At 44.4% G+C, this 25,144-nt stretch overlaps 1 protein-coding gene across 1 annotated transcript in view; it reads left to right on the top strand.

The window, feature by feature from the left end:
* Positions 1–23,383, top strand: part of LOC114661071 (cerebellar degeneration-related protein 2-like) — a 41,618-nt gene extending 18,235 nt beyond the window's left edge. Inside the window, exons 2-5 of the mRNA XM_028814187.2 lie at positions 9,744–9,856; positions 20,009–20,157; positions 20,481–20,654; positions 21,220–23,383. Coding sequence (XP_028670020.2) covers positions 9,744–9,856; positions 20,009–20,157; positions 20,481–20,654; positions 21,220–22,120 — 1,337 coding nt within the window. The 3' untranslated portion in view covers positions 22,121–23,383. The remainder of the gene's footprint in view (positions 1–9,743; positions 9,857–20,008; positions 20,158–20,480; positions 20,655–21,219) is intronic.
* Positions 23,384–25,144: the final 1,761 nt, after the last annotated feature.

The raw sequence follows: 25,144 nt of genomic DNA, 5'->3' as shown, positions 1-25,144 counted from the left end.
TCAGACTGGGGCGACGGTTCATCTTTCAGCAGGACAACGACCCTAAGCACACAGCCAAGATATCAAAGGAGTGGCTTCAGGACAACTCTGTGAATGTCCTTGAGTGGCCCAGCCAGAGTCCAGACTTGAATCCGATTGAACATCTCTGGAGAGATCTTGAAATGGCTGTGCACCGACACTTCCCATCCAACCTGATGGAGCTTGAGAGGTGCTGCAAAGAGGAATGGGCGACACTGGCCAAGGAGAGGTGTGCCAAGCTTGTGGCATCATATTCAACAAGACTTGAGGCTGGAATTGCTGCCAAAGGGGCATCGACAAAGTATTGAACAAAGGCTGTGAATACTTATGGACATGGGCTTTCTCAATTTTTTTATTTTTAATAAATTTGCAAAAACATCAAGTAAACTTTTTTCACGTTGTCATTATGGGGTGTTGTGTGTAGAATTCTGAGGAAAAAAATGAATTTAGTCCATTTTGGAATAAGGCTGTAACATAACAAAATGTGGAAAAAGTGATGCGCTGTGAATACTTTCTGAATGCACTGTAGAAGCCCTTGCTTATGATCTGCAACAAAATCAAATCTATTTCAGACCCTAGTGTGTGTGTTTACATCTGATATTTATTTATTTAAAGTGCTTCCATAAAAAGCAAAATTTTTCCACTGTGGACAAATGAAGTTCTCTCCATCTGTTTCATTTTGCCATGGCTAGTTGTAAATTTCTGTAACTGAGCTGCTGGGGAAGTCGCATTACATGACTGGTGGACATGGGCAACCATCCACGGCTCACTGTGATTAGTAAATGAAGGCTTCACTTTAAATCAGGTGGAAATGTCGTGTAATGTGATGGGTGGGCTTAAGCTGTGATCTTCATCAGGAGTCCTCGCCGTCATCCCGGAGGGCCTCGGTGGCTCCTTGTTTTTTTGCTCCAGTCAGTTTCTCATTCACTGCAAATGCAACCTAGTTGTTTCATCTTAATTTTTTTGTTCATTTACTTGTTAAGATTAACCACCATTAATTGCTGCTTTAACACTTAAGCAGATGTTTTCACAATTTGTAATTGCTACTTGTTTTCTTAAACAATGGGATGCAAAAGAGGGAATCAACAACTCGCTAATGTAACTCGGCACAGTTTACAACTCTCCAAGTTCATCATGCAGGGTAACGTTTTTGCTGGGGATTAAAAGGGGCTAAAATCGCAAGCCCTGAGCTAGATTATAGTTTTTTTACTTTTTGAAAAATGTATTTTGTATTAAAGTGTGTTTATTTCTATACTCTATTTCTGAACGCTTTGAACGTGTGAAGTAATTTATTTGTGTTCTTCGAGTTTGAGTTTGGCAGCAGAAACCGTGGACGACTCCAGAGTGTAACAGAACCTGTTGCGGGGCATTTTTTTTTAACTTCTCATATTACCTCTTGCCTATGCAAGTCCTGTTTTGTACACACTTAAGGGCATATTTGTAATAAAACATTATTTTATAGTGTGGAGTTGGGCTTTTACTGTGTAGATGAGTGTGAGTTTATAAATCTGTATAAATCAAAGTCATCATGTTAAAAAAAAGTTCAGCTCAGAGTTGGAAGTATAAATATCGCTAAACTTTCTTTATGCCCGCTGTGTGTTTGATTTTTTTCATTGGCAAACTGTGCAGTTTTTTTTTTTTCTTAACAACCCATGCCAACCAGAGCAGCCTTGTGAAGGTGAAGACATTAATTTGTACAGGGCACCATGCCAGTGTGTTGTTTATTCATTTCTTTTTAAGTAAAACTGCTCACATGAGCTGGTGCTTATCTGGTATTGGCATGTCAGAGATTAGAAGCGAGGTCTTAAGTGGAATAGACAGAGGAGGTTAAGGTGCAGACATTTTAATGCGGGCGTGCTGTGAACCCGGGGACGCACTCTTTAAGTGTACGGACGGATTAGTGATAATGTCGTGGCACTCGGCTTGAGGACTCTGGAATTTGTACTTGATTAGGTGATATGGGTTGCCTAATTATATAACTGGGGATGGCCCACGGTGTGTAGATCAGGGGTGGGCAAAGTCATTCCTGGAGGGCCGCAGTGGCTGCAGGTTTTTGTTCCATCCCAATTGCTTAATAAGAAGCACTTATTGCTCTAGAAACACTTCTGCTTCATTTTAGTTATCTCCCTCATTAAGATTTTGAACCGTCATTGCTTATTTAAGTCTTAAACAGCTGCATTCTCGGTTTTTAATTGCTCCTTATTAGCAATAAGATGCAAATGACAAAAGAAACCAGCAGTTGTCCATTTTGCTTGTTACCCTTTACACCTGTGTGTATTTATAGTGCAATATTTGGTTTAATCAAATACTTGGAAGGAAAGAGAAGAGAAAAAAGTGAAGGACTGAGAATGACTTGACATAGCAGAGTTAAAGCACTAACAAGCCATGAAATGTAATTATTGGCAAGGATTGTTTTCTAATTAAGCAACTGGGCCGGAACAAAAACCCGCAGCCACTGCGGCCCTCCAGGAATGACTTTGCCCAACCCTGGTGTAGATGAATGTTCCCATCAGATCTCTGATCTCTCAATGTAGGAGGCCCTAAAGCAGTGAAAGGCAACCTTTTTCGAGTTGCGGCGCACTAAGTCCAAAAATTGTGTCGTCACGCCGCGAAAGAAAATCTATGGACAATCGCCAATAAAAACAGTTAATTTTACAAGTTTGAAAGACATTTTATTAATAAAGGAATCAAAGGATAAATCTTAAATTTAATTAATGTGAACGTTGAGATTGTTTTTCAGCACATATGAGATTGATGCGAGGATCAATTTTCGAAAGACGGACGCGCATTTCCTTGTCGATCATTTGAAGTCTCTCGCGTTTCTTTGACTTCATTTCCGTAATACTCGGACGATTAAGTGGTGAGAGCTGCAGCTACAGCGATGCTCTCTCATCTGCAAGAGCCAAAATGTAGCATTTGTATTTTCTCGTTCTATATTTGCTCCGCCTTCTTCTATCCGTACAGTGAGCGAGATCTTCTAACAACGAAACTTTTTAAGTCTCGTGAGATGTGTTTTTGACACCGCTGGTGTTGATATTATGATGAATGGTGAACAGCGAAAATTTTAACTTGCGTTCAAAATAAATACATTCGTTTATTCAACAATCTGATTAACCGTTATCTGTTTTCCAACATAATATTTTTTTTTAAACATTATCTTTTTAATCAAGCAAAAGTTCAAAAACACTAGCAATTTTAAATATTTTACAAAAGTTTTCGCGGCGCCCCTCGAAAATTCGCACCGGTTGCCCGACAGTGCCCTAAAGGCTACAGAAATTAATTTGTTTGAAACCCATCAAGTAAAGGAGGAGAAGGCTGGAAGCATGTGCTGATTGCAGTGCATTGAGGTGAAGCATTAAATGTAATAAGTCTGTGGCCTATTAATCAGATGTGATTCTCAAACGAGAATGTTATTAAAACATTGGTATTGAATAGCAGTGAAATCTACCCACTACAAAAGCTTCACCCACTGGGCCATCTTCCTAAAACACCTGCCCCCAATTCCTCCAGTCTGTGCACTTTAAACCGCCGGGGTTTTGGGGAGAGAGCCAGACACTTGATGCTGAGAGATAATACAGTACAAAAAAAAGATAAAATTGCTGTTTTCCATTCAGGATGTCAGTAGCACAAGATAACTGAAGCTTAACGATTTGTTTGTACCCCATAATGAGGGCTACGACAGAGGAGACGCACATACACACACACCGAGATCACTGCAGCTGCTTGGCTCCACGCGTTTGATATCTTTCATGATATCTTTCTGTCAGTCTGACTGTTGCATCACTACTTGACGTAAAAGTCTCAAACAGTTTAGATATTCATTGTGGTTTGTGTATATACCGCATGTTAAAAAGCTGTGGCTCCATTCTGGCACGGCGCGTTTGCATTTCCAATTAGACAGTAATGTTAACCCCCCGTTATTCGTCTAGATGTGCAGTCAGAAGGTGAATGCTGTGTAGCCTCATTGTATTTTTAATGGTTGCTGGTAGGTAGATTTGTGGGTTCCAGGTTTTACATACTGCAGTCTGCTTTTCCTGCGGCTCTTTGTTGTTCACTCTCTTAACTCTTTTAGGGCTAATTATTTTTTTGTTATCTCCCAGGGCTGAATATTTTTCCAAAAACTAACATTTTTTAAAAAAGAACACAAAGCAATTGTTTAACATATTAAATCAACAAAAAATATTTACTTTTGACAAATGTTACTGTCTTGCATGTTGTATGAGCCTGCATACTCTGATTTCACATACATATCACATACATCTTACACAGCAAAGTCTGATCTCGCTCAAAGCAGCCAATTTCAGTCATTGCCACATTGCACTCCTTACAGTACGTGTTGCTTTGGTGCCTACTTTTCAATTGTCTGTTGCTGCACTTTCTCACATATATTGTTAGTGTGTACTGTAGAGAGACAAGTCACCCATTTGCCATCGTGCCATGCCACTGCCACCAAATTTTCTGCCCGCATGAAAACCGTATTGTCACCTCTTTTCATCTTCTGAAACTTTATGAACTTTATGCATGGCATTATAGCCTGGCTCACCCCATGGGGATTTGCTTCTGTTTATTATAGAAGTGAATAAAACTTTGCAGCAGCACGTACCTATCACCACGCTGCATAACCTGTCCAAAGCCACCAGGGGACAAAGCACGTTTGGACCAATGCTCCCTGAAGTTATATCACCAGTTCTGTCCCATCTCTATTTGTAATGCCACAGCACGCTTCATCTCGTCTTTTGTTGTGGGTTTCCACTTTGAAAAACGAGAATGCGATGCAAGCGCAGCCCGCGATTCAAAAAATTTCTCTGCCTACCTGTTTGTCTCATCTGACAGTAGCTGAAAAGCAGCATCAGGAGAGAGCAGCCTGAAGTAGTTCAACAGCTGCTGATCTGTCGTGTCCAACAGCAAGCCATGCTGTCTTGTGAAGACCGGTAGCCAGATCGGCTCTCAATGGATCAATTGTTGTGTATTTATCCCACGCGAACCTTGCCGTAGATGCATCGGCTGCGCGAAGGCGCTCAACTGGCAGCTGATCAGCTGGCGCGGCATCGGCTGGTGTCAGATCAGCTGATGCCGGCTTCTCACTCGCTTGCTCGATCTCCTGATCACTGTCAATAAAATCCAATTCTGAAAAATCAGTGTCAGACTCCGCGATAATGCGCAAAACATCGTCTGCCGAGTGTTTTCTTCTCTGCACTCGCTTCGCTCCCTTGTCACATGTTGATGCCATCTTGCCATTGTTTACATTTCACAACTCACGCAAGGATTAGTTGCCGAGTCAACGAGTCTAGCATTCCTCCAATCACAGAGGGGAACGCCTGTGACGTGACGGTGAGATTTGTTGCCATTAACAGCTGATTGTCACCCTCTATCCCTCAACCCTTCCTGTCGACAAAAGTCGACATCCGCCCTAAAAGAGTTAACGGCGCTCTTTTCCACCCTGTTTTGATGGGGTTTGACACATCGTTTATTTCAAATACATATTTTGCGCTTCATATTTTCCATGAACCCAGCTGCCAGTTCTTTCAGTCTTACGTGGACTCCAACTCTGTCGTCATAACTGAACGGCGGAGAGCAGGGTGGTGGAGGCGGAGTCGGAAACAGTTACTGGGGGTGGAGTCTGTAAAAATGTACAGACTCTGACTAGATGTAAATTGTAATATATGTTAATTTACTGATTCAATTACAATTTTTTCATCTAGATGTTTGATAAAGATATTAGCACCCTTTTTTTTTTTTTTTTTTGTTTTGCAGGTTTACTTTTATGTTTAATGTCACTCCGTGTTTGTGAGCCCACACATTGCTACAGCCTTTAAATCTGACGACATGAATGCTGGCAGTGATGAAGCGCCTTGTATTTTGTGTGTTGCGTGCTTTCAATTAAGGAGTCTAAAGTACAAAGAAAGGAATCTGAGTCGGGGGTACCAAAAATTGAGGAGTCTGAGTAGGAGTCGAAGGTTTTGTGTAGCGACTCCACAGCCCTGACCAGGGCTGTGGAGTCGGTAGATAAATCTTTCGACTCCGACTCTTTAGTTTCTGGTACTTCTGACTCCTCTGTATTTAATATGCTAATGTATTTTCCATATTGATTAAAGGAAGGCAACATACGCATCAATTAACCACAGAACTACTGGCTAGGAAGCTGACTCTCTACCACATGGGTGTTGAACTCCGGTGCTCGAGGGCCGCAGTGGCTGCATGTTTTCATTCTAACCATCTTCTTCATTAGTGAGCCGTTTTTACTGCTAATTAACTTCTTTTGCTTTGGTTTTAATTAACTTGACTCAGGCCCTTTAATTGTCTCTTTTTCCTTAATTAGTAGCCAAACAATAATGAGACATCAAACATGCCACCATATGACCAGCTCACCTGTGCCCATCACACAATATCTGAAAACAAATAAAGGTGAAGGTCTCAGTAAGGTTGATCTCTCAGGTCACCAAAACATTTTGATGGAAAAAAAACAGAAAAATCCAACAGATTTGGAAATGTCTGCTTTTGCAGAATGAGAGCAGCAACAAGCCATGGAAGTAAATAACGGGCTTAATTAACAGCAAGAATCAGTTTCTCATTAAGAGACTGTTTGGAATGAAATTGGTTGGAGTTTGAAATCCCAATTTAGCTGGTCATCTGTCGGCTCATTTCATGTCTTATTTCTGTTTGGCTGCCATTTAATGAAGAAACAAATCAATTTAGAGGACTGAATCTTTAAAAACGGCTATTGAAATGAAGGGAAAAGGAGTTAATTAGCAGTGAAAACTACTCACTGATTAGGAAAAGGGTCAGAATGAAAACCTGCGGCCCTCCAGGCCCGGAGATCAACACCCCTGCTCTACTGCATTGGCCAGTTTAAACCAAACATAAGAACCCCTGAACACACATCAGGCCGTAGCACACACCTCCACCGACATCATTACACTTGTTTACACTCAAATGAACTTGTTAAACACATTATATCTGAAATAAAATGAAAACACATTTTGTAATGTTCCATAATCCAGATTACAATATGTGAAAGTCAGGTTGTACAATAGCTCATCTGAACTTCACGCTAGTAGTAACACAACTATCCACTGGGCTTTATTCTTACATCAGAGAAGTACTTCATTATGACTGTCGTTTGTGAAATGGGACATTTGAACTTTATTGTATTTTTTTTTTTTATTGTACTGTATTTTTTTTTTTCTCATTACAATTTAAATTTATTAGGAGTTGGAGTCGGTACATTTTTGTCGACTCCAACCCCGACTGCAGGTACCCAAAATTGTCTCCGACTTCTTGACTCCGACTCCACAGCCCTGCCTGCGACGATGTATCGTTCACTTTTACCACTCGTCCATTGAGGTCTTTGAAGACCAAAGTAAAATCTGATGTTACAGGAAGGTTTTTTTACTTGCAGCAGGTTGTTTTTTTTGTTTTTTGTTTGTTTTTTACCACCACATAAAATTTGTTAATTGCTAATTATAAAAGTTTTTGTTTTTGCCCACATGGGGCAAGGGTTAGGGTTGCCCTTTACCCATCCTAATAACTGCAAGCAGTGAGCAGTATCCAAGAAATAGTCCCAGTTGCATCACTGTCTGGTATGGGGTCTGCTACACGTCTCATCATTAAGTCCATACAACAGATAATGCGAATTGTGGAGACCATCTTTGAGCCTTCTCTCCTTTTTCATAGGGAACATGTTCATGTACATCCATAAAGCCTCCAGCATTGTTTCTACCACAATTTTATTTCTTAGCTTCCATCTGGCAGAAGGTATTGGTGGCTATGGACAAACACTGGCTGTCTTCCCATGGGTAGTCAGGTTCCTGAACACAATGTCACCCCCTGTTTCTATGTGTGCCCCCTTCCATAATTACTGTTCTGTTCAGTATTCTGTGTCCGTGTTCCGTGTACATCTTCTGTCATCACTGATTGTGGTCTGTCAATATGTCATAGATTTGTACAAAAGTTGTTCTACTCTCCCCTTGTAAAATTGCCCACCCCCTGTATTGCTATCAAGACACTATATAAAAGCGGTCGGGATTGTCCTTCCGTCCCGTGAGTGCAAAGCGTAGAGGTATTCCGCTTATCACAGACTTACTACTTGCGGCTTGCGGTATGAAGTGACGCGATGTGAGCAAAGTTCTGGTGCTCCCATCGTTCCCTTGCTTTTGTGTGCGTTCTTGGAGATTAGGTAGGCTATTTTTAGATTTGTATACAAAGAAATTTTGTCCTGCCTTACTACTTCTAACTTGGTCACTTTATTAGCAGTCATTCATTGACTTTTGCAACACAACATTTTCAAGAGCAAAGCGCTCGGAGGACGTAGTTGTCCATGTAGTGGACACTCCACAACAGGGAAAACTGATAAAAGGCACTAATAGAGTTATCACACCGAATATAGTATTCAAGGAAGTTTTATAGAACAAAAGTTTAAATTTCGTCGCAAAAATAACAAACTATAACAAACTACCAGTATTAAAGTAATGCGGCTCAGATTCAATATAACCAAATTAATGAGTTGTGGTGCATGAATTTTATTTTTCACTGTATAAAATATCAAATTGATCTACATATTGAATTGCCTTAAGAAGTGGTCAACTTAAAAGTCGGTCGCCTTAAAAGGCGGGTGAGCCTAGTATTGTCATATTTATTGTCTAAATATTGCATTGTGGGCCCTGAGAAAAATCATTTCATACCTTTTATGTAAAGCAGCAGTTCTCAAACTTCTTTAGAATTTGTTGCGTGGCGGTCCCTTTTAAAAATTGTTTGATGGCTCGCTGACCCTTTTATTAAAACTTTAAAAATCAATATTATTTCAAGAAAATTGGAGGCGCCAAATACTTTGCACACGGGTGCCACATACCCACTGCGCAGCACTGCATAGGTACAGGCTGCTGTGAATAAAACATTTTTTGATAAACAGTTATTTATTCAGAAAATATTATGTACATCTTAGTTATTAAATTGAAGTTAAAATTTTAATAAGATGGATGCATCTGCTTTGCCTTAACCAGTTCTTCTATGTTTGGCTTTGTTTTGGCCAGTGCAACTCTCATATCATTTGTCGCGTCTAATCTGTTTCGAGATTTTGTAAAATATACGAAAACTGTTCGCGAGTGTTTTGACTCTACAAAAGAATCGATAATTTTTGATTATGATAAAAATAATAAGGGCTGGTTTGTGCCGAGCGATAACGGTGGGAAAACAATGTGGTGGCAGCGAATAACGGAACAGCGGATTAGTGGTTGGGTCTAGGTGGTGGAGGTAACGACAGAGCTCAGTCACTTACTTCCCCCTCGGGTGGTAAAGGTTAGTAATTATAAAAATATAAATAGTATAAGTATGCAATCATTTCTCACGGTCCCACCGAAAACCGCTTCGGGACCGCGGACCCCAGTTTGAGAACCGCTGATGTAAAGTAACAAGGTATATGTGTAGATGGCATGACCAGAAAGCCCACTTGACTTGACTACTCTACTATATGGCAAGGGTATGCTTCTGTTGTTTTCCCGGTGATCCCAAGTTCTGCTTTTACCTGTTCATGTTTACTGGTGTGCGACCCTCCCTGCTCTCCGTCCTCATTGTACTTTTGAGTCTCTCTGACTTTGGACTCGATACGCATTACGTTCCCTGACATTTGGACTTTCACTAATTTGTTAAGTGTTGGCCTGTTTTAGCTCACCTATAAATGCCTTGATGCATTCACTGACCAGTCTGTGCCTCCTTACATTTCATTACAGATCTCCACTTGGCTGCTGAGCTTGGGAAGACGCTGCTTGACCGAAACCGAGAGCTGGAGGAAGGCCTTCAGCAGATGTATTCAACTAATCAGGAGCAACTGCAGGAAATTGATGTAAGTGAACCGATGATGCATTAAGAGGTAGTGGGCTGTAGATTGTAAATATTGGAGAAACGTCCAGCAGCTCTGTGATTCGGTAGTGCTGCTGGACAGCCAGTTGGATTGCAGGTTCTTATCACTTGGCTTACTCGCCTTGAGTGTAACCAGGTGTTACCACTGACTGTTTTGTCTTGGTAGAGTAATATATTATAAAAGGGGAAAGGAGAACAATATTAATATGTAGCCTTTGTCAGAATGCCTCAAATCTCCCAGACTTACCACTGTTTATAAGGTATTATAGAATATAACTTCTCCCCACCTTCCTTTCTACATCTATAACCTCAGGCAATTAGGTGTAGTAAAACACAAAGGAAGAGTTAAATTACAATTTAAACAATGTATTATTGATAATATTCATAAATGATAACAATATGCAAAGTACATTTGAATATTGGCAACCATACAACCTGATAAATGGTGATGTGTAGTTTCAGGCGGCACACAGACTTGTAGTTACTTAAAATGTCTCTAGTTAAGTCATCATTTTGTGGTCAGCTTTCTTCAGAACAGGCCGCATGCCTGTCTCAATATGGCTGCCAAGCTGCGCACTTCATTGTGTTGTCCTTTTCAGTTCATGGTGTGTGATGGTCTTTCATCAGTTTGGTAAGAGAGAGACAGTGAGGGAGATGAGCAAATTTATAGGTTTTCTGTCCAACCCCTACAGCCAATAGGACATCATGATACTTAAAGGCTTCTGATACAAGACAGTTCCAAACAGCCATACCTCAGACCAATGGGGGGAAAAGAACACCTTAACACCTGCCCCCCAAAACCATATGTTAAGGTAAAGCTTGGCAGTTAGGCAGCCTGGCTTTCCTGTGGGGGTTGACTGAGAGACTTTAGCAGAGAAATATTAGCCAATTTTTGGGGCCAAATATTAGCCAAACTTGTGTGAGGCACTTCACCCCAACCCTGTCGTAAAACTACAAAGAGACTCAGTCCTAAAAGGGGGAAAGGGGCTCTTAAACCATCAAACCATTGCTGTTGTTATCTATAATGTAACACTAATACTGTATTACATTGCTTTGTCTAAGTTACAAATAAAGACATACAAAATATTTATCAACTTGTATGCACAACACTGACATACAGCATAAAAAGGAACAACCTCCTCAATGGCGTGGAGCTCTGGATGTCCGCAGCCTGACTCCGTTGGAGTGTTGACCCCTAATGGGTATGTTTTAAATGCTTGTAGGTTACCACAAATTTTGATTTGACTTACTCCATCATTCCAGGATTTTAGCCATAAATATATCGGTAGAAATTGTTTTGCAGCCAGTGGGCATTCTAACATTTGGGACTTCAATTTTATGTTTAAACCATAACGGAGATAAAACACAAAAGAATTACAGTCATATGAAAAAGTTTGGGACCCCCCTCTCAGCCTGCATAATAATTGACTCTCCTTTCAACAAACAAGATAACAGTGGTATGTCTTTCATTTCCTAGGAGTACTGCGGTGTTTTCCGAACAAAGATTTTTAGTGACGCAGTATTTAGTTGTATGAAATTAAATCAAATGTGAAAAACTGGCTGTGCACAAATGTGGGTCCCCTTGTCATGGTGCTGATTTGAATGCCTGTCACTGCTCAATGCTGATTACTGACAACACCAAATTGTTTGGATGAGCTCGTTACGCCTTGCACTTCATAGACAGGTGTGTCCGATCATGTCGTGAGGTTGCTGTGGGGTGTGTGGCGCTCCCGATGTCTCTGCAAAAGGACGAAGGTCCAAGTCTTTAGAGTCCTGGGGCTTCGAGTTTGTGAGACGTGGACGCTATCCAGTGACCTGAGGCGAAGACTGGACTCCTTTGGTATTGTGTGTCTCCGGAAAATCCTTGGGTACCGTTGGTTTGACTTTGTGTTGCTCATGGAGTCCTGAATGAGGCACATGACCTGCATTGTGAGGGACCGTCAGTTATGGCACTACAAGGGTGATCAGCTCATGGGATCCTCACTGTTGGCGACCCAAGTGGCTGGACCAGGCCAGGGGGTCGCCAACATAACACCTGGCTGCGGCAGATAGATGGTAATTTCCGAATGGTGTCTGCCAATGGGGTTGTTTCATTGTGTGGTGGGTGCAGCAACGTGCTGTACTAGTGCATACTCCCCGTCTTGACTTGACTTGACTATGCTGCAAAAAAACATGCAAAAAGCTTATTGCTGGTTCTAAATTGGTCCAATTTCTTGAGCCCTGCGGTGAACTAGCAGCCTATCCAGGGTTGATTCTTCGCTCACGCCTGACGCTGATGGAGCAGGATTCAGGACAATGGAGTGTTTGAGAATACAGTAAAACCTTGGATTGCGAGTAACTTGGTTTGTGGGTGTTTTGCAAGATGAGATAAATTTTAACTTGATAAACGAGCGAGGTCTTTTACGCTTTGTCCGCTGAGCGCCATGTGGGGATTGTGGGTAATCGTCTCCCATGCTCGTTCTCAGTTGGCGTGCCTCTCTCATATAGCCAACGTCCGTATGAGCGTATACAGGCAGTCCCCGGGTTACGTACGAGATAGGGACTGTAGGTTTGTTCTTAAGTTGAATTTGTATGTAAGTCAGAACAGGTCCATTATTTTAATAAATGCTATTTTTGACCGACTGTAACCAAGTGCTCTGCCAATGAATGATGGAGTGTCACCTCTCTGACCTTTTTATTATTTCTACTTTATTTTCCATGGTGATGGTTTTTCTCTTCTTTACTGTATCACCAGCACGTGTGTCAGATTTGTGTTTCAGAGACATACTTGAAGGGTGAAGACAAAAGGTTAAGATGAGCTCTGCAAACGCGATCACAGCAGGAAGGCGCCCCCCGTTGGCACGTCTGGTGTACTGACGAGAGACAACTTCTTGCTATGTACGTAACAGTACAAGCAGGCTTACTATTGAGAATGAATGGGGGCGGCGGGGGTTCACCATCTGCCCACCACACAGTCACCTCCAGTTGCATACAGTATTCTGCCTGCAGTGCCCGCCCACTGAGAACGCACAGGGTGTGGTCAAATGCAGATAGTGAATCGCCCACCACCGCCCCCATTTGACAGGCAGCCACCAGAGGCACACTACAATGGTGCCCCAGTCACCCTCAATGGCCTCTGTTCAGCCACAACTGGGTCACGGCTTGCAGCATCACCAGCTACCCACCGAGAATGAAAGGGGCAGTCAGGAGCAGTTGCTGCGGCGGCATGGTGGGCGGGCAGCAAACTGCCCCTTCAAACCTCCGTCCTGCACACGAGCGGTAGCTGCGGCCCCGGTGACTGTAGACCCCAGTTCACTGCTTGCCGCGCACCCAGCCACCCACTGAGAATGAATGGGGTGCGGCCCCCACCGCTCCATTCATCAACCGGAGCCACCGAGGGACACTGCACTGCGCAGGCAGCAAAACCGCCCCCTCCAGCCACCGCTTGCAGCGTCCCCAGGCTGAAGATGACGGAGCGCCAGTTCCTGAGGAGCCTGCGCTACGTCCCCCAGACAGATGAAGGAGCAGCTGCGGCCCCGGTCGTAAGTCATATGTCTGTAACACGGGGACTACCTGTACTGTTTACTATAGCATGGTGACCACGTGTGTGTGTGCTGTAACGTGCGAGTCCCTGTCATGAACCCCAAAACACGCGGCTGAGTCTCGGTACTTCAGCGACACCAGCTTTATTCAGCGTGAAACAGGAACAGCGCAGTTATTTATTGTAGCGTCAGCTGCCGCTCTCCTATACACAGACACAGCAGTCAGGCAGGGTCAGGGCCAGGTTAGTGGCCAAGTAATCCGGTGCTCTTGCGTTTATAATGTTCCTTGCATCACCCATCGATGGCAGGCACTTATAGCTTGACCACCATCTTTTCTGATTCTCTTTTATGGCGAACTGCTACAGAGCTGGGAGCCTGTGGTTGCTTCAGCAAGCTTACGTGTTGTCCCGTTGCAGGCGGAATCCTAAAAGAGTTTAGAAACCTTACAGTGCGTAAAGCACATGGTGTCCAAGTGTAGTGACCCTTCAGGCAAAAGCGAGTGTCACTGGAGAGGCTCCTTGTTAAAAGTCGCAAGAAAAGAAGAAGATTCCACTGAGCCAACAGACAGCAGGGATTCCGTTACTTAGAGTGAAAGTCTTCTTCCTCCTCCTCCTCTCTCTCGTCTCCCTCATACCAGCCACGATTCTTTTCAAAGATAAAGTGCAGGTTTAATTTGTTTTACGTATTTTATATTTTTTTTTATTAATCATTTTAATATAAATATTTTTGGGTTGTGAAACGAATCATCTGAATTTCCATTATTTCTTTTGGGGCAATTCGCTTTGATATACGAGTGCTTTGGATTACAAGCGCGTTTCCGGAACGAATTACGCTCACAAACCGAGGTTCCACTGTATTGTTATTTTATATATGGTGTATTGCCCATATATATATATATATATATATATACGTATAATATATATTTATTTGTATTAGTATAGTATAGTACAAGGGGGGCTTTGCTCGCCTACCCCTGGCGTTGGGTATCCTGAAATACATTACTCGAGCTCGTTCGTCTTGGAGCCGTGCCCGCTTTGCCCACGGCATTTCAGACGCGTTCATTGATTTTATCCAGCCGGGCTCGTGTTTGTATATCCGTCAGTCGAGCTCGTTCGTTTTGAACCCGTGCCTGCTGTGCTTCCGCAGTTTCAGACTCGCGTTGTAGGCGCCTGCGTTCATTGATCTTATCCAGGTGGGCTCGTGTTTGTATCGTTGAGCTGTACTGTGTTTGAATTTGGTGTAAAGCGTTCAGCGGTTTGTACAATCCCAAGCAGCACATTATTCCTAACTTCACTCCGCAGTAGTGCCACTCACAATATGGCGGTGACGCCTGCGCCTTCACTCCGCACCATCTTTGTGGACCTGTGGGGCCGCCGTAGCCTCTTCCGTTTGAATCTGGGCCGCAGCGCAGAATCCTCTTGTTTGTGTGGCTGTGTCGGTAGTCGTTAGCGATGGGCGCGTTGTTGCTTCATTTCTCATTCACGTCAGTTGAGCTGTTTCGTTTTTGGGCCGTGACTCCTTCGTGCGCGATGGATACGACTTCGCTTGCGGTTTATGAGACGTGCGCTGTACAGTACGTCTCATGGTCCCATCGCCGTGTACCTGTGTCCATGCCATCCGGTTTACCATTCTCGGTTAGTAATATGGATATATAAATATAGATTTGGTGGGTAGTCTTGTTACGCGCCCTAAAGCACCATATACCAAGTTACTGCTTATGTGATTGGTGGCTTTTTTGGAAATACTTTACTTTTATTGCCGTATTTGGCACCGTGCATTGGCAGCACACACAGGTGTAACCTGTAGAGTCGGCACTTACACACTTGTCTTGGGTCAAGCAGTATCATAGTGCTAAAGGTCATGTGATGTGCCGGGACTTTGTCCAGCGATTTTTTTTTTTTCTTTTTTTTTTTTCTTTCTAAAGTCGTAGACTTTATTTCTGTCATCTTCGAGTTTGAGGGCAGTCACATAGTGTGACATACCCAACCAACAGGTTTGACTTTTGTCGTAAGTCGTAGCGGTGGGCTGTGTGTGTATGCAAGAGCTGACGGTCAATCACCTGGAAGTAAAATGCCTTTAGTGCAGTGATGAGGAATAAGGGAATTTTGGACCTCGCAAATAGAAGGGAGACTCGTCTGTGTTTTTATGGACCACGATGGAATAGAAGAAGAAGTGGGGGGAAAATGGGCCGCGACTGGGGCTGAACTTGCTGTACCTGTAAACCTTCACACGGGCACAGACTCCATCTGGCAGGATGTTGATGGCCATCAGAAAAAGGAGTGCGCTCACGATACTTTGGAAATGGGTGGGGGTAGAGGGGCTGTGCTGGGAGGTCATCATCACACGGTCACATAGTTTGACATACCTTGCGATTGCTAGTCGTGTAGCGTGACATGCTCCTGCGATGTGATCAGCAGCGGCACTCGCCCAATATGACATCCCCTCTGACTGGACTGTGTTTAGTGTTTCATTGGCTTTTGGAAAATGCAGAGCAGAAACTCTCTCTGTGTGTGTGTGTGTGTGTGTGTGTGTGTGTGTGTTGTCTTTGTAAGATCGGGCCGACTTACTGGAGATTATCGTAAGACGTTCCAGGGTTGGCACTCAACAAAAGATTAACAAGTCTGGAAGACGTGCGCGTTTGAATGACTGCGTGCAAGTACATGCCATACACTGTTCAGACTTGCCCACGGACGCCCACCCTGCCAATCTTTTTCGTCTCGCCGCAGAGGTTCTTTTCTTTATGATTAATTGCTTGTACAGTATGGAAGATAGCTCACCATTCTAGCCCCTTTCACGCCTGTCACTCACTTCTCATACATGGTGGCTCCATCTATTCCTGTGTTTGATTTGCTAAAGCTGACACGCTGGATTTCTTTCGCTCCTATCAGACTCTCGAGCTGGCTGCTTTCCTGCATGGCACTCTTATTTCTTGTGGGCTTTGTGCGCCACAAGGCGTTCTTTTCTTCTGCTTAAGTGCCTGTAATGTTGAAGGTGTAAATGAAGCTTTTGTTTCCTTGATGTTTCACGTTTCTCATGCCAAGTGCAGTATTGTCTCCGTGATTGGGCGTACTGGGACAAGAGCACAATGAAGCGTTGGCAAGAATCCGTCATTTCATTATATGCGACTCTTTTTGTTTTTTTTGTGCAGGAGAGAGTGACACACTAGTGGGGTGATTTACTTTACAGCCGCAGTAAAGGCACAGGCAAGTCTAGTCCAAGGCAGGCCGTTAATGGCTGCAGGTCTCTGGCTTGTACACCGTCCACTTGCAGATATGAACGACTGTGACGTGACGACAGTGACATTACGGTTTAATTGCAGCCTTGTTGGCTCCTCATGGATCTCCACCATTTTAAGAACTGATCTCTTGAAAGAGCTCTTGTGGTACGTACGGTGAGAAGCAAAAATACTGGGACAGTGAGGAAATGTGGGCTATTTTTATTATATACCGGTCGTGCTGCGCCTGCGTAGTAGTGAAACGGGAACAGTGAGGAGGGCCCGGCCGTCTCCCTACTCCTGACGTCACGCCTCCCCGCAGCCTGTATCTCGATTAGTGTGAATATATCGCTCCTGCAAGTGAACTGTGATTCTTGGTGCGATGAGAGAAGGCGACAAAATCAAGTGGAGACAGACAGACAGACAAATTACAAATATTTATTTATTTTATATATATATAGATAGATAGATATACAGTGGAACCTCGGTTTCCGAGTAACTTGATTTACAAGTGTTTTGCAAGATGAACTAAAATTTTTAATAAATTTTGACTTGATAAACGAGCGACGTCTTGCAATACAAGTAGTATGTATACACTTTGTCTATTGAGTGTCATGTGATCGCAACTGAGCTGATGGTTCTTCTCTTTCTCTTGCTGCGGGCAATCGTCTCTTATTCTCCGTCTCAGTCGGCGTGCCTCACTCATATAGTCAACATCTGTACGAGCGTATACTGTTTACTACAGCATTGTGACTGTGTGTGTGCGAGTCCCCGCCTCGCACCCCAAAACACAAAGCCGAGTCTCAGTACTTTAGCAACGCCAGCTTTATTCAGCGTGAAACAGGAATAGCGCGGTTATTTATTGTAGCGGGATCTGTCGCTCTCCTATACACAGACACAGCAGTCAGGCAGGGCCGTGCCCAAGCAGTACTGTGCCCTGCGCATTTATAATGTTCCTTGTATCACCCATTGACGGCAGGTGCTTACAGCATGTCCGCAATCTTTTCGGATTCGCTTTTATAGAGAACTGCTACAGCACTGGGAGACTGTGATTGCTTTGGGACGCTCTTCCGCGTGTCGTCCCGTTGGGTGGAATCCCACAAGAGTTTAGAAACTCACTCACACCAGCCATGATTACTTCTAAAGGTAAAGTGCAGGTTAATTTGTTTTATGTATTTTTACCTTATATTTTTTATAAATAATTATTATATGAATAGTTTTGGGTTGTGGAACGAATCACCTGAGTTTCCATTATTTCTTATGGGGAAATTTGCTTTGATACACGAGTGCTTTGGACTGCGAGCACGTTTCCGGAACGAATTATGCTCGCAAACTGAGGTTCCACTAAAATATACATATATAATGTACAGTATCTCACAAGTGAGTACACCCTTCACATTTTTGTAAATATTTTATTATCTCTTTTCATGGGACAACACTGAAGATATGACACTTTGCTCCAATGTACAGTAGTCCGTGTACAGCTTGTATAACGTTGTAAATTTGCTGTCCCCTCAAAATAACTCGACACACAGCCATTAATGTCTAAACCGCTGGCAACAAAAGTGAGTACACCCCTAAGTGAAAAATGTCCAAATTGTGCCCAAAGTGTCAATATTTTGTGTGGCCACCATTATTTTCCAGCACTGCCTTAACTCTTTTGGGCATGGAGTTCACTCGAGCTTCACAGGTTGCCACTGGAATCCTCTTCCACTCCTCCATGACGACATCACAGAGCTGGTGGATGTTAGAGACCTTGTGCTCCTCCACCTTCCGTTTGCTGAATAGGGTTTAGGTCTGGAGACATGCTTGGCCAGTCCAGCACCTTTACCCTCCATTTCTTTAGCAAGGCAGTGGTAGTCTTGGAGGTGTGTGTGCGGTCGTTATCATGTTCAGTTTCTGAAGAGAGGGGATCCTGCTCTGCTTCAGTATGTCACAGTACATGTTGGCATTCATGGTTCCCTCAATGAACTGTAGCTCCCCAGTGCTGGCAGCACTCATGGAGCCCCAAACCACGACACTCCCACCACCATGCTTGACTGTAGGTAAGACACATTTGTCTTTGTACTCCTCACCTGGTTGCTGCCACACACACTTGACATCATCTGAACCAAATAAGTTGATCTTGGTCTCATCAGACTACAGGACGTGGTTCCAGTAATCCATGTCCTTAGTCTGCTTGTCTTCAGCAAACTGTTTGCAGGCTTTCTTGTGCATCATCTTTAGAAGAGGCTTCTTTCTGGGACGACGGCCATGCAAACCAATTTGATGCAGTATGCAGCGGGCGTATGGTCTGAGCACTGACAGGCTGACCCCCCTCTGCAGCAATGCTGGCAGCACTCGTACGTCTATTTTCAAAAGACAATCTCTGGATATGACGCTGAGCAGGTGCACTCAACTTCTTTGGTCGACCATGGAGAGGCCTGTTCTGAGTGGAACCTGTCCTGTTAAGCCGCTGTATGGTCTTGGCCACCGTGCTGCAGCTCAGTTTCAGGGTGTTGGCAATCTTCTTATAGCCAAGGCCATCTTTATGTAGAGCAACAATTCTTTTGTTCAGTTTCCTCAGAGAGTTCTTTGCCATGAGGTGCCATGTTGAACTTCCAGTGACCAGTATGAGAGAGAGTGTGAGAGCGATAACACCAAATGTAACACACCTGAGACCTTGTAACACGAACGAGTCACATGACACCAGGGAGGTAAAATGGCTAACTGGGCACAATTTGGACATTTTTCACTTGGGGGTGTACTCACTTTTGTTGCCAGCGGTGTAGACATTAATGGCTGTGTGTCGAGTTATTTTGTGGTGACTGCAAATTCACAACGTTAAACAAGCTGTACACGGACTACTTGACATTGGAGCAAAGTGTCAAATCTTCATTGTTGTCCCATGAAAAGATATAATAAAATATTTACAAAAATGTGAGGGGTGTAGTCACTTTTGTGAGATACAGTGTGTATCTATCTCTTAGATAGATAGATAGATAGATAGATAGATAGATAGGGTTAGGAAAGGCTCTATCTATCTATCTATCTATCTATCTATCTATCTATCTATCTATCTATCTATCTATCGTAATAATAATTCATGTAACCTTGTTGTCCTGTATTTTTGCTTGACTTGACGCTCTCTACAGCACACCAGATATCCTTCAGCACTGGGGAATAAAATCCAAGTGAAGTCGCACATTGTACTTCTGATCTGTGACAGGCAAAGATTTTTGCATATTTCATAAAAAATTACTGATGTGGTGACCAGACTTGGAGGTTAAACAGCAAAAGGCCTACTGCTGTTACGGTCTTGTGTTAGATGGCACTGCCCTCTGCTGGCGAGCTCCATGAACTCTGGGTGCAGGTGCTCCTCCATTTTCTTTCTAATATTTTGTGCCCACTTTGTTTCCAGTACCTTACCAAGCAGGTGGAGCTGCTGCGACAGGTGAACGAGCAGCATGCCAAGGTTTATGAGCAGCTGGACCAAACTGCTAGGGAACTTGAACAAGCCAATCAGAAACTGATGCTGGACGGCCGGACTTCTCAGCAGAAAATAGTCAGGTAAGGAATGAGAAGAAGGAGGTGGGTGAGGACAGTCCATTGAACTTGACAGATTGTGGATTGTTGCTGTGAAGGTTTACTCAGATTTTTTGGGAAGTCGAGAGAGGCGGTTGCAGTCCACCTTCTGGCTGTTAAGTTTCTGGTTCTTGGTAACTTCCCGGGGAATGCAGATCACAATTTTGAACTAAATTCCTGTTCCTGTGTTGTGCCCTTACTCTCCCAACATGGTGCTACTGGGGAGTCAGATGTTTTTGTGGGATACAGAATGACAACTCCCTACCCACAGTTAGACGTTCTCATTGTTCTCTCTTCTTCCTGAGCAGACTCACCGAGACAGTAGAGGGGCTTCAGGCACAAGTGGAGGATCTTCAGCGTCGACTTGAAGAGCTGCAGAGGATGGGGGGCTCGGAGACGCTCGACAGTGACCTGTCTAGTCGCCGTCGATCTGCCTCACACCAAAGTGTCTCCTGCTTGAAAGAGCTGTATGACCTGCGCAAGTGAGTCTCTCTCTTCTGCCTCTTTGGTTTTCTTTGCTCATCTTCGACACCATGGCGTTTCAATAAACTCCAGAGCGCCACTCGGTCGAGGAGGTTGCCTTAGATTATACATTATATGGTGATAAGCCTGGTTACACTAGAGTGTCGAGTAAACCATTGTTCAGCATTTCTTAATTTCCAATCCAGTGAGGATTTAGGCGTGTCGGATTAAAGGGGGTGAATACGTATGTGATCGGTTATCTTGTGTTTTAGAGTTGTCATTCATGTCAAGATGGAAACCGGTCCTTGCAAAGTGGTCTAAATTAGTCTTTTTCTGTTCATCATCACAAGTCTAATTAAGCCCTCTGGGATTTAATGCTGTATAACAGTAAAGTGTGGAAACCTCTGAGGGCCGAGTGCTTTTTATAGACATTTGTGAATTTTCCCCTGGGATTAATAGTCTACCTATCTATCTACCTACCTACCTACCCACCCACCCTGGGATTAATAAAGTATCTATCTATCTATCTATCTATCCATCCACCATCTTCTCTAAAATCCCTTTCTCCTCTTCTCTTTTTTGCAGGTACTTTGTCTACGACCACATCTTTGCGCAGAAGATCAGTTCCCAGGCAGCGGAGCGAAACCCAGCAGAGGAGGAGAACACGGTGCTGAAGCAGACTGTGGAGGGGCTGCAAGCTCAGCTTCTCGCCGAGAGACAGAAGCGGGAAGCGATAGAAGAGGAAGTGGCACTGGTGGAGCAGGAGAATGTGGAGATGGAGCGGCGGCTCTGCCTGCTGGATGGCTGCGAGGCCCGTATGAAGGAGCTAGAGGGCGAGGTCGAGGAGCTCAAGCAGATGTGCCGCTCGGACTCTGCCTTTGTGAGCCGGGTGGAGAAGCTGTTGCCGGAATCCTTCCTCCTCTCTTTTCAGGAGGTGGAGAGCGGCCCTCTGAGCTACGAAGATGACAAGGAGATCAACTCTGGACTTGCTGAAACCAAATGGAAAACCCTGAAACGTTGCAGCAGTGAAACCAGCTTGAAGAACAGCAGCGCTGCGGAAGAGATCTTAAGGGGCCATGATCAGACTTGCATCCGTCGCTCGGAAGCGGTCAGGCAGAGGGGCATTTCCCTCTTGAATGAGGTAGACGCCCAGTATAGTGCCCTAAAGGTGAAGTATGAGGAGCTGCTGCGCAAGTGCCACCTGACTGAAGATGGCCTGAGCCACAAGGCTGTGCAAACCACTCGCCGGAACTCGCAAAGCAGCACAATGGCTGCCACCCCTTCCCCTGATTGCGCACCAAAGCCTCTTGGGGAGATGATGGCAGCTAGTGCGTCCACTGTCTGGTCAGAGGTGAGCAGTCTGGACAACCAGCAGCCTGAATACAAAGCTCTTTTCAAGGAAATCTTCAGCTGCCTCAAGAAGACCAAAGAGGAGCTGCGAGAAAGCAGAGGCAAGCAGAAGACACCAACTGAAGAGCGCCCCTAGTGGTGGTGCACCCTGCCTGCCGTGCACTGCATAGCAGAACTTTTTTTTTTTTTTTTTTTTTGCGCGCAGGAATCCCCCCCCCCTTTTCCCCCCCCTAGAACCAGAGTTTTTTGGGGGGGGGGGGGCCTGTATGGGACACGGTTCCTGAGAGAGGCCTGCCCCAGCAATGCTGCACTTTCCTTCTACCTGCTGCAGGGTTTCCCCTAAGGTCTGATGAGACTACTGACGCCTCTGTAAAGCCTGCTTGCTGCTTGAGCTCCTGACTGACTTGCGTTTTTGCTCCTTCCTGACATTTTCTGTTCATTTCTCTGAACCGGTCAGCTCGGCACGTTAGAAAACGTGCTGCAGGTAGGCAGGCAGGCTGGCAGCAATGGTGCCATGACACCGATACACTACCACTTGGTATTATGTAATTATTTATTCTTGTGAAATGTGAATTTAGAGTTTCTATGTGAGCCCCTGATGCTCGCTGGATCGGATTTGGGGTGCAGGGGGGTGGAAGGTCAGCAGCTCTGGATGCTGCCGGATGCTTTCTCGAATGTCTCACTTCTCACCCTGGGTGATTTTCCTTGGAGTGGTGACGGGCCAGTCTGTTCATTTTCACGTGTGTGCACCTCCAGATTGGAAAGGGGAGGACTGTTGCGGAGGTTGCTGTGTTCCCTTAACCACATGACCTTTATTTTTTTTTTATTTTTTTTTTCAGAATACACTCATGTCCTGCCCTTTAGCGGACCACTGTGGTGGGAGGGGGGTGCCTTTTCTTTTTGCGGGTTTGTCTTCCAGCCTCTGCTCTTGGCTCCCATGTGGTTTTGGGTATGACTCCCTGACCGGGATGGCCACCCGCAAGAACCCACAGTTAAATTCACCGACACTTTGGCACCTTGAGCTGTAACCCCTGCACCTCAGAGTTAGGATGTTTAATTTAAATTTATTTTTCTAAGATTTTGTACAGAATGCTTTGATGTAGCTAATAATTTAAATTAAGATATTTGCATTAATAGTTTAAAGAAATGCAGGCAGTTGCCTTTTGCCCTTTTTAGAGAGAGACGACTGCTTTACTTTCTTTTATGTCCTACTACTTGTGTGAGGGCAGGTGTGTAGACCCCTACGAGTTGCTATCGGTTAGATTGGGGGGGGCGGCCTGACCGACAACTACTGACCAATAAATTGCAATTGGAGTTCATGTAGGTGAGACACAAGTGCTTGTCTCAGTTGCTGAGGTACTTGGAACTGCTAGCTGCAAATAAATATGCATCAGGAGCCTCTGGGTGTCAGTTGATGTTAATGAACCTCGAGAATCGCACAATGAGGGGAGATGCGTGGTTTTTATATTTCAAATTCTGTCCATTTCTGCAACAACGTTGTTAGGCTTTGCCTGCACAGGTCTCTTCCAGGCAGGTGACATTGACTGGCGTCTTCTATCCAACTCCTTCCCTACTTTAGTCACTGTGGTCTCCACACTTCCTAAGCAGATTCCTGATAAGCAGCCGTTACTTTCCTATAAACTTGAGTTGGTCCAAGCTGCTGTTACAAGGCTGATGTTATACTTCCGCATTGAGCCCAAGACGTAGCCTCCTCAAAAATGTCACAACGCAGACCCCTGACTCGCATTGTCCATTTTGGTAACTCCGTCTTTCTTAAAACACGTTTCCGTTCAACTCCTGTTATGCTGAAAATGGAGCAGACTTGTCAAGGTTTATGTGACCCTCCCCCATGTCACAACATTAAGATGACAGCCAGATGGCAGCTGACTCCTGGCATGAAATATCGGCTGACATCGGTTTGGAAGTTGGTGAAAAGTGGAAAAATGTGAGGGACAGATACATTCATCTATGGAAGAAAATGTGGAGATCCTGGAGGGCAAAAGCTGACAGCGTTTTGTTTTCCCTTTCCTGGCTGACATCACGTGATGCACAGAGAACTGGATCATTCGCTTTTCTTGTGTGCTACAAACAGAGCCAACTAGTGTTCAGGCATGTAACGGCCGTGTGGTGTGACACACAAGTATAAATCAGCCTTGACAGTGAAGTGTTGGGATCCATTAAATTGAGGCCTTGTTGTTGGCACTGTTTTTAAGTCCACACAGCTCCACCAGAAGGCTTTAGATCGGGTGTCTCTGCTCAGGGCGATGCCCCCCAAACTCCACCTCGCCACATGTCCTCCCTGAACTCGGGCTGCTGGAGTCCACAGCAGATTATTCTGTTGGTTTGCTAAAGGAGAATTTGTGCAGGTTGCTCGCTGAGCCAGTGGTCCTCACAGCCTCTATGGGTAACTGAAAGGGGATTGCAGGGAGTGAAATGTAAGGGGCAAGTGCAGGAGAGACCCCCCATTGAACTTGGTAAACCAACTGGCCATCAGACCAACAACAGCGTTCTCCATTCACTACGGGGCACCGGCTCAGGGTGGGCGTATTCCTGAATCAAAGACGTTTGCCTGTTGACTTTGGATACAGCCCTGTCCTACCTGTGACGAACGACATAAAGGGGAAGCCAGAGCTTCAGTTGAACTTTGTAGACCAGCAGAGTTCTCCTGGCCCAATGAATTTTGAAAAGGGTGACTGGTTATTGGAAATATTTGTAATCTTTTAGAATTTAATTTATATGCATATACTGTACATGTTAGAAGAGGAACTCTGCCAAACTCCTGCTGCTGCAGCTACCAACTTCAGTTTAAACCTTTTCTGAAAGACCCCTGCAGTAACCTCTGCCTTGCCCACGTGGCCGCTGATCTGGCTTATGATTTTTTTTTACGGGTGAGTAGCGGAGTTCTTCTTCATTATCCCACCGCCGGACTGAGCTTTGACCCCCTTACTATCACCCTCTGCCTTTGATTCAGATGGAATTACGAGAGGAAGACCCTACTGGACTCCTCTGTTAAAAGATGGTTTTGTGCTGCCAACTGAAATAGGCGACAAAAGCAAAGCATCTGCCCGAGTTTACTCGAGTCTTTGCTTCAGTCCCACACCAGAGATGAATTCTTAAACTAACGAGCCGAACGTATTAGAAGGAATCTACAAGACTGGAC

Source organism: Erpetoichthys calabaricus, chromosome 11, assembly GCF_900747795.2.
Source record: "Erpetoichthys calabaricus chromosome 11, fErpCal1.3, whole genome shotgun sequence".
Lineage (NCBI taxonomy): Eukaryota > Metazoa > Chordata > Cladistia > Polypteriformes > Polypteridae > Erpetoichthys > Erpetoichthys calabaricus.
Note: the sequence above shows the minus strand (reverse complement) of the source record. Positions and strands in the feature narration are given on the sequence as shown.